Source organism: Lygodium microphyllum, chromosome 25 (assembly GCF_053477565.2).
Source record: "Lygodium microphyllum isolate KBCC chromosome 25, Lygodium_microphyllum_v1.1.10, whole genome shotgun sequence".
In the NCBI taxonomy this organism is placed as follows: domain Eukaryota; kingdom Viridiplantae; phylum Streptophyta; class Polypodiopsida; order Schizaeales; family Lygodiaceae; genus Lygodium; species Lygodium microphyllum.
In genome coordinates, this window is record NC_141159.1 from 43,644,481 (window position 1) to 43,654,765 (window position 10,285).

A 10,285-nucleotide genomic window follows, 5' to 3' on the forward strand; every position below is an offset into this window, starting at 1 on the left:
TGAATCCAATTACACACATTTGCCATTTTTATAACTGAAATTCTTAACTATATAGGAAAGTTCAAAACAGGTTTTGAACTTTCTTTTTTAAAATTTGCAGGATTTTTGAAAACTTTGCAATTTATTTTACATTAAACCTCCGTTTTCAGTAAAAACACTTATATATTTCTCTTCCTCCTCCAAGGTTGTGTGTGCTTGGTTTTTGGTAACTTAAGCTTGTCTTTTGTGAGGGTGTGTGTTTTAGGGCTTCCTTTGAGTTGATGGGAAAGGGTCCCAAGTTTCTTTATTAGAGAGGCCTTAGATGTGGGAAGGGCAAAGCTGAATGCATGTGTAATAGTTTGTGTCCTGTTGCACTTCTAAAAGGAAGGGTGAAGTATTAATAGGGCACATAACTCTTTGTACAGAGAGAGGGGCGCTCTCTCTCTCTCTCTCTCTCTCTCTCTCTCTCTGTGTATATCAATCTTGCCATCAATGGATGCCACTGTGCACACCATCAGCTTACCACTTAAAAGACCCACTCTGATCTCCCCTGTTGATGAGCTTGCTTGCATGTGGCAACAGATCAAGCCTTTCAAAGCTTAGAAAGAAACTATACAAAACTGCTGACACGGCTGCTTTTTGTCCGAGAGAGAGTGATAAACTCACACAAACACATACACACTCAGACAGAGAGAGAGTCACACACACCCACACACATACACAAAGACACACATTCAACCATAACACATTCAAGAATCTTGCTCTGAGAGAGAGAGAGAGTCTGTGTGTGCACATACACATACTTGTGCATCCACAAGGGAGCGCATGTGCGGTGGCCATAGACATACGGAAGAGTTCTGTTCTCAGCTTGGATTGTTGCTGCAGGAATTAGACATCACAGGGGACAATGGCGGCTTGGGCTAGTTTTCTTGCTTGGATTGGATCAGTCAATTAAAGAAGAAGAAGCAGCAGCAGCAGCAGCAGAAGAAGAAGAAGAAGAAGAAGAGGGAGAGGAAGGAGGAGGGGAATGAAGAAGAGAGGGCAGCGATGGAGCCACCTTCTCTTCATTATCCTGCTGTCTGCATTCGGCCTAAGGGCTTTTGTTGCGCCCCAAGCTCGCCTCTCAGGTTCTCCCTCTCTCCCTCCTCCCTCCCCACTCTCTCTCTCTCTCTCTCTCTCTCTCTCTCTCTCTCTCTATGTTGCATCTCTTGAGACCCTGCTTCTGTATGTTTCTCTGTCTAGTGCAAGGATTAATGGCGGATTGGGGATGGCCTCGGGTGGTTCAGGGTCGTAATGTTGTGACGATAAGCTATAAGACCCGAATGATAATGCACGCCATTTCTCGCTCCTTAAAATCTTCATCATCATCATCATCATCATCATCATCATCAGGTGCTCATTGTTGGCCGCAGCAATCTTTATTCACCGCCATTTCTTCAAATCGAGATCTTTGATTATAATTATTTCTGCAACAAGCATTTCTTCTTGAGTTAGAGGTGATTTCTGCTTAAGTTAGATATGAAATCCGTGCTTAACTTAGATATGATGATCCAGAGAGAGAGAGAGAGAGAGAGAGAGAGAGAGAGAGAGAGAGAGTATGTGTGTGTTTCTTTCTTTTTTCCTAATCCTTTTTCCAATTTAGAGTTTCAAGAAAAAACATTGGGGTTTTTCCATGATCCTCTTCTTTCTGTTGCAGTTTCCCCTCTCATAAATTTTTTTGAAAGCATTATATTTACACTTTTTTTTTCAAATTTCCCTCTTATAAAATTTTATGAAAGCATTATATTTACTTTTTTTTTTGGTGGGTAATGCATCATTTGCCTTTCGACGATCGGGAATCACCCCATTGTTTGTCACCCCAAGGTGCAAGCACTAGATTTCTACTGGTTTTAATATGACATTTTTTGTTGCTTTGTGGCTTGTTTGTGTTGCTTGTGGTTGATTCTTCCTTTCCTCCCAACCCCATTTTACCCCACATGAATTAAGAAACATGCAAGTAACTTTTTTGCATTGCATCTTGAAAAGTCTATGTACACACAACACATGCACATGTGTATGTCAATTCAACTAACATTTTACCAAACAAAAAAGTATACCTACACTCATACTTTATGCATATTGCTTACATTCTAGAAACAAGCCCTCACATGTACTCAATCTGCTATGACACCATAATTCCTAAATTCTTTATGTGAACAATAAACCAATCTTCTCATATGTTTAAACGTATCTCCCATTTGGCCTTGCCATGTAGCAGGTAACTTTTCTACTGTTGAATTGGGGGGGATATCTTTAGGGCAAGGCAGAATCACTTTGACTCTTCTCCATAGCACAACTTTATGGCAACTCATAGATGATTCTTTTCTATGGCACAATTTGATGGCAATTCAACATCACATGGTATCTACAAAAAAGGAGCTTGCTTGCTAAAAATATTTCTTACCTAATTCACATGATAAAGTTCTTCTCAAATGGAAGATAGCCAATCTTCGAGTTAGCTACCTAAAGTGGCCACGTAGATGCTCCTCAAATTACATATTTAAAAATGTTTTTTTGCAAATGGCAACAAATTAAGTTATCAAACTTTTGACATCCACCTAAAAATGTTTGCAACACCCTTGGCTTGAGGGCAATTTCTGAAAGTTATAGCATCATACATAGGAAAAAGACATCAATTTGTTCAAAGGGGCATTTATTCAAGCTTGCATCATCTCCCAACTTCTACTTAACATAGAACTCTAATACCACATCTCCATTGAATACAACCTTGTGTTTGGATATAAGCTAGTGAGCTAGTGGGATCTTTGACCTTTTCATTGATGTGCTTTGAATTGATTAATTGGTCACTATACTATGCTTATTAGCTAGAGATGACTATTGATACATTGCTTGACAAGCTATATGTGAATATCTTGAGAATCTGTTGCACTAAGATCTTCATTGCCACATTGGTTGATATTTAGTCTTTGAAGTATTAAGTTTGCTATTTACTAAAAAAGAGCCTATGGCCACCCTACAATGGAAGTATAGAAAGATGTGTAGCTCTCCCTTCCTCCCTCTCTCTCTCCAATTCTTTTCAAAAAGTGGCAATTCACATTACCCCACCATATTGCAGCACACTTTCAATTTGTCAAGAATACTCTTCATATTGAGACACTAAAATGTCACCTTCAAGAGTCACCCATGTAGAATTGGAATCCATTGTATGACTTTTTCTCTAGTGAATACATTTGACCCCTAGAGTACCATCATTCATCATCTCTCCATAAGGTAGTACAATGCACACCACTACATTATCATCATAACTAAATGCATATCAACATTACACACACACACACACATACTCTCTCTCTCTCTCTCTCTCTCTTTCTTGTAAGGTCACTACTTATGGTATCCATTATTGTGCTTGTAGATTGTCTAGACAACAACCAATTCTTGGAACACACATTTGACCATTCTTGAGAGAAGTACCTCTCCAACCATAATGCCCTTTACACATATTATAATACACTAAACAACTTTCAAAAATGTCCATCAAAATGAGTTCCATCTAGTTAGTATGATCATTGTTTATTTGCCAATGGCTTTATTCTTAGATCCATGGAAGGGCCTCATCATTGCAAGGGGTCATGATTAAGCAAGATTATGCTTTTTTTTTTTTTTTTGTTGTGAACAAGCTTTTGCCATCATGAAAAGGTGTACAAATGGCTTGGACTGATGGCATCTAGAATGCTTACTTCTACCTTAGGCAATTTGATACTCTTTTCTTTTGCCAAAGAAAATCTTTTGCCTTATTTTGAAACGCCCCCAACTTCTAAGGCTTATTTAGGACAAAAGTAGAGTGCAAATCCTGTATATCATAATGAAGACGTAGTAAAACTCTTCATGCCTACATCGTTAGATTAAGTTGTACTTCTACCCCCCTTTCTTGGGTGGCCTTAAGAGGTAAAGACAACTTTAAAACACCGAAAGCAAACACCACATAGGAACGTCTGTAAGTACCTTTCCTGTAATATCAGTACTGATATGGCTGGCCTATTGAGGTTCTTGTCCCCTATGTAGACTGGAAATATAACATCATGAAATGCTCATGGGGTCTGCACTGGTTACAATTGGATGTAAAAAGCCGTTAGCAGCCCTTACAGACAGATTGCTTGCTTATTGCACTAATTAATCATAGGAAACCTACAAGAGTAATACCCACAGTGATTGTAGTCGTACATAATTTATAACAAAATTAATTGTTAGAAATTTGGATTCAATAATACTATCATTACATTAGATTGTAGCTCTCAAATGGTGTGATCTAGTGCTTTTGACACCAACTTCAACTCAACATATTGCACATGACACTAACAGTTTAATTGCAACAAAGTTTGTCTAGTGGTACCGCAAGGATTGATCCAAAAAGTAATCCACATCTTTCGCAACTTTTTACAGGTAGTGAAGCACAAATGCTGGAGGACGATCCAGTTGGTAGACTGAAGGTGTATGTTTATAATCTACCAAGCAAGTACAACAGGCGCGTTGTCCAAAAGGATCTGCGATGTCTCTCCCACATGTTCTCAATTGAGATCCACATGCATCTATTCTTGCTATCAAGCTCTGTCCGTACGTATAATCCCGAGGAAGCAGACTGGTTCTATACACCAGTGTATACAAACTGTGATTTGACAAAAACTGGGTTACCCTTCATCAACAAAATGCCTCGAATGATGAGAGGTGCAATAGAGTATATTTCAACCCATTACCCGTATTGGAACCGCACTGAGGGAGCAGACCATTTCTTCATTGTGCCCCATGACTTCGGTGCCTGCTTCCACTTCCAGGTGACAGCTTTGTTAACGGATGAAACAAAAACCACTGCATTGCATTGCCTTCTCACCACAGATCATGGGCTTCTTTTCAAATCACTCTTCACAACAACAATGGTAACTGTCATCCCCTTGTTTAACAGGAAAAGAAGGCCATTGAACGAGGCATTCTTCCACTCCTCCAGCGTGCGACATTGGTTCAAACTTTTGGACAAACCAATCACAAATGCTTACAAAATGGGTCCATAATCATACCTCCTTATGTCTCTCCAAGGAAGATTTTCAATCACACAATTCCAGCTGGCACACCGCGCTCGATCTTTGCTTACTTCAGGGGTGTGTTCTATGACATAGATAATGATCCAGAAGGGGGCTATTATGCCAGGTTGGTATCCACATCGATTCCTTTTTCCCTCATCAATAGTGATTAGAAACCAGTTCCAGTGTGCAAGGAAGATAATTATAGAAAAGTAGTGCTTGGTTACACATAATCTTAAGAGTACACATATTGTAGACAAGCTAGTTGTGATATGCTTAGTGGTAAAACGGCCTATCATACATACATGATACAAATCTCATATTATATTACCATGCACACTCGGACACACATAAGAATGCAATGCAAGTGGCTCAGTTTCCTGAGTCATGACACACTCCCTAATAGTTCATTAATTGGTATTAGATTCTAGCATATTAGTTAATTCTCCAACACCATAGATCATTCATGCCAAAAAAACATGCATAGAATCAATGGTTGCAATAAACATTATCCTAATTTCTCTAATTGATATTCATGAGAAGGGGAAAGGCGTGCATTTTAGCTTTCTACATATACCTAGTGATTTTATCCTACCATGACAACACTAAAACATGTAGCATAAAGAACCAAGAGATAAATAAAGAAATCTTAATTCTATCGCGGTTGATGATGCAGGGGAGTGCGTGCATCAATATGGGAGAATTTCAAGGACAACCCACTATTTGATATATCAGCAGACCATCCACCCACATACTATGAAGACATGCAGAGGTCTGTATTTTGCCTCTGCCCACTTGGGTGGGCGCCATGGAGTCCACGGATAGTCGAGGCAGTGGAGTTTGGGTGCATACCTGTGATCATCGCAGACGACATCGTGCTCCCGTTTCGGGATGTGATACCATGGGACGAGATCGCTGTGTTCGTGGCCGAGAAGGATGTGGCCGCGCTCGACCTCATCCTCACATCCATCCCGGCGGATGACATTGCGCGCAAGCAGAAGCTCCTTGCGGAGCCGAAGCTCCGGCAGGCGATGCTGTTCCCGAGGTTCGCACAACCCGGCGATGGCTTCCACCAGGTCATGAATGCCCTTGCCAGGAAGCTGCCCCATGACAGGAGCATCTATGGGCACCAAAAGCTCTTGAACTGGACTGCAGGACCAATAGGTGACTTCAAGAAATGGTAATGCGTTTTTGTTCTCCTCAGATTCAATGAGAGTAGAAGCCCCATGATAGCCATGGCCACGCCTCAATCTCTTGACCTATTCCCTGAAACAAACCCAGAGTCCTAATCAAATACTGCATGGCCATCTCTCACAGATGCTACTACTTACTCTGTTGCAGTACCCCTTCTATTTTGGTTGATCATACCTACATTTTTGCATTGTATTTATTTTTTAACCTTTCACACCACCTCCCCTTCTACCTCATTCCTCCCTTATGGCATCTCCCTTTACACCAACCTAAGTCCCCTTGTATCTTCCTCAAGCCTTACTTGATCTCCCCATGTATCTTCTTTAAGCCCTTTTTAATCTCCCTTCCCCCATGGAGCTTCTCAACCACAACACTATACTCACACCATCAACCATGTCTCTCCACCATGCCAAAAAAGCCTCATCAGCGTTATCGTCAAACGGCAATCCTTGCTTGAGCATAGTAAGCCATGATGTCCCATGTATGCAAGCTTCCATATGATAGCTTACTTCTTTCTAGCTATCTAGTAGAGAAGTTGCACATAAAGTGTGCCTTAAAATAAACACCACAAAGTCCTTTGTGATTGTTCTGTACTTCCCTTACCTTTGAGGAACATCACCATCTGTGTGATAAGCGATAACGATCCCCTGAGAACAAGGATGGGAAAATCCCTTTCTCACCTTTGCTGGTCTCTACTCTCTTGCAAAGTTTATAAAACTACATTTTTGCTATTGTTTTATCCCAAAAGTTGAGTTAACTCATCATGGAATTCTTTAGTATTATCTCTAATTAAAAGCTTCTAAGTTGAAAATATTAATGATACACAATTGCTAAGAGTTTTTTAATTTCAATTATACAATTCTTTGCATGGGTGTTTGAAAGGAAGAAACAATAATAGGTTTTCGCCGACTTGATCTTGCAATCATAAGAAGCCTTTAAGCCATATTTTAAAAATCAAAATGAATCCACAAAGGTCATTAATTTGGCCTACAATGACTTGAATTGTGCTTTACTTTGAATTTTAAAGAAGCAGGTTGAGACTGTATCTAAGATTATTTTTGGAGGAGTTTGGAACCTTAATGTCTTTCTAAGTAGGGATGGGAATGGAAAGATCAATCCAAATTGAGACAAAAGCATACCAAACCAACTTTGTTTGAGAAGGTCTTATGTGAATCAGTTCATGTTTAAACCTTCCATAAGGTCTTTGTAGGTAGGGAGGGGAATGGGAAGACCAAACCAAATTGAGACAAAAGCAGAGCTAGCTTTGTTCGAGAAGGTTTTGTGAGAACCAATTAAGGCTTAAGCCTAGTCTAAGTGTATCAAATCCCCTCAACTTGGGAGGAAGAGCCCATAGGGGAGATATCATAGTTCCTTAAAATGATAGTAATGGAGAGGAAGATCTTTATATTCAATAAGCTTTTTGATAGGTTAAGAGAATGAAGAAAGAGACTAGCCCAATGTCCATCCTAATGGTCCCAACATCTAACAACCCATTCGGGAGCAAGTTTACAAGTAGGCTTCTAAGGTCACATAGGCCTAAATCACCTTCAATTTTGGGGAGGTTGCAAGTGCTCCAAGCGACTTTGGGGACTTTAAATTGTTAGTCTCCTCTGCATAAAGAAAGTCTTTGCAAAGGGACTCAAGTTGGTGGAGCTTGGTTTTCCAACATGCCAAAAATTAAATGACAATAGTGATAACTGCGCGCTTAAGAATAATGATTTTAGATGCAAAGCATTTTTGGAGACCATTATAGAAATCAAGCTTGAATTTTATTAGCTCATTCATAATTAAATACTATCCTTGCTTGACACTAACTCCAAATCCCATGGGAATGCCTAAAAGTTCAAACAATTGCCCTTCTTTGAGAATGTGACAACCATTATCTATGAGCCATTGTAGGGAAACTTTAATCAAAATGGAAGTATTAAATTGTTGAATTGATATCTGTTGGTGCTATTAAATCAATATGCAAAGATGATAAACAACATACCTCAACACATTTCAGTAGCTTGATAGGTTTGTATGAACTTACCTATTGCTTATTTGAAGGTGGATATTACCTTGGTAGTCTTTAAAGGTTTCAGTATCAAATGGTTGAATGGACATATTTAGGTGTTTTTAGATTGATGTGCAAAGCTCATAAACATTAGATCTCAACACATCCCACATGTTTGGTATGATGCTATGGACTTACATGTTACTTGTTTGAACATTTTTAGGATACACATATCATCTTATTAGTGTTTACGGAGTTCAATGAGCCTCACGATAAAACTCCTTTGTATTTAGGTTGCCTTTCACTTATAAGACAATCCTCCCACCCTATGCGAAAAATAAAGACTACTGACATGTAAGAATGATGATAATGCTAGTCTATCAATAACAATTCCAAGAAAGGCCTTTGCAAAAAACAATAGAAGTATCCAAAAGAGTTAAAATTCCTATTAGTTACTTTATAAACAACCATATTCATATACGTTAAGGATAGCCTCTATTAGTCTTGTTGACTTTGGCCTATGAATAATGAACATGTTCATGTTATCATAGGTAGGACCAAAAAGGGAGGAGGGCACTTATAAAGCATATGGCACTTTTTTGGTCAACCCTTAGACAAAATTTTCTTTGAGTCTCAAAAATGTCTTCTCCTTTCTTAATATCTACATGGGAAGGGTGCCATGAGTAGAAGGGTATGTAAGATGGTTTGATCATATTAGTATATATGTGGCAGTTACTAATTTAGTTAAAATAATTTAGAAATGATTTTTTCTGGCACCTCTTAATGGTGAAAATATTTCATGTAAGATACATATATCTCATAAAATTGAAAACGAAAGCTCATAAGTAGCTTCAAAGTTTAACAATGAGAAATTTTGGCGTTTTTCTCATTTATAACATATCTAGTAACTTGAAATCCAATTAGCTGGCCTCTCAAACTTGATAATAAGATACAATCAAGAAAAAAGATAGGTGCACATTTATGATAGCCCATATGTACAAAATAATGGAGGTTGTGGCCAAAAGTTTCCCTTAGAATCAAGGGTGTAGCACAATTTCACCCCATTTTTTAAACTACTGTATTTGAGCAACAAATCTACAATCATGAAGTTGTGGGCATCCTTTGTTTTTCAATGTTGGATTAAGCATAATAAGAGAGATTGAACCAAACACTAGGGAATCATTCAGCTCATACTCCTCCCTCTAAATTAGAAAGGAATTTCCATCCATGTTGATTTATTAGGGAAACCAAATATATCACTCAAGAAACCAACCCATAATTGGTAGGAAAACTCATCGATCAAACTCTTCTAGCATAACACATTGAATATCCTAATCACCACTTGCTTTTTACTTCATGTAAGAATATAACATATTTTAAAACACTTTAGCTTTGGCAAGCTAGAATCTATTTAAGTCAACTCATGCAAAGCTTTATAAGTCAAAAGACTAGACTTATTAAGCTAGTCTACAATTAAGCCAATTTTGTTTTAAAGTATTATAGAGGTAGGCCAATCAAAGCTCATCTTATCTAGTCCTCCTTGTTTGAAAGGGGGAACCTAGTTGTAATGATGTCAACATTGATGGAATTCTAGAGTGATCCCTTAAATATTTATGTGTTTTGCAAAGCTTATGGGGGTAAGAGTAAGTATAGAAACACCTTCAAAATAAGTTGAAAAAAACAACCAAGGAAAACAATTTAAGGGAGAGTAACCCTTAAGACCAACTAGCTCACAAAGATTTTAAAATAATTGAAGGTGAAGCCTATAACCAACTTCTAATAATTTGTGTTTTTAAAAATAAGAAGAGAAGTTATGGTATGCTCAAATTATTTGCTTTTAATTTCTCACATCTTAAACATTATTCTTCACACTTGTTGAACATTTTGGGGCTTAACAACTATTGTATCTAAGCATTGAACATTTGCCAAGGTAGCTCTACTTTGGTTGACCAATAATTATCTAAACATTGGGAGACACAAAAAGAGAGAAAATAGAGACAAAAGTGCATGAAAAGAGAATGGGTGCAACCTCCCCCCATGCATAAGT

The 10,285-nt window shown here is 38.3% G+C and overlaps 1 protein-coding gene across 2 annotated transcripts; it reads left to right on the plus strand.

The window, feature by feature from the left end:
* Nucleotides 1-208: 208 nt before the first annotated feature.
* LOC148014147 (putative glucuronosyltransferase Os01g0926600) lies at nt 209-6,996 on the plus strand. Of its 2 annotated transcripts, XM_087666273.1 has the most exons (5): nt 210-1,106; nt 1,222-1,371; nt 4,420-4,808; nt 4,937-5,178; nt 5,728-6,995. In XM_087666273.1, the coding sequence occupies exons 1-5, from the start codon at nt 1,007-1,009 to the stop codon at nt 6,233-6,235; spliced, it is 1,389 nt and encodes a 462-aa protein (XP_087522399.1). In that variant the 5' UTR covers nt 210-1,006; the 3' UTR covers nt 6,236-6,995. The 2 variants fall into 2 exon arrangements, with proteins under 2 accessions (XP_087522400.1, XP_087522399.1); XM_087666274.1 differs by lacking the exon at nt 1,222-1,371 and having other exon boundaries at nt 209-1,106; nt 5,728-6,996.
* Nucleotides 6,997-10,285: the final 3,289 nt, after the last annotated feature.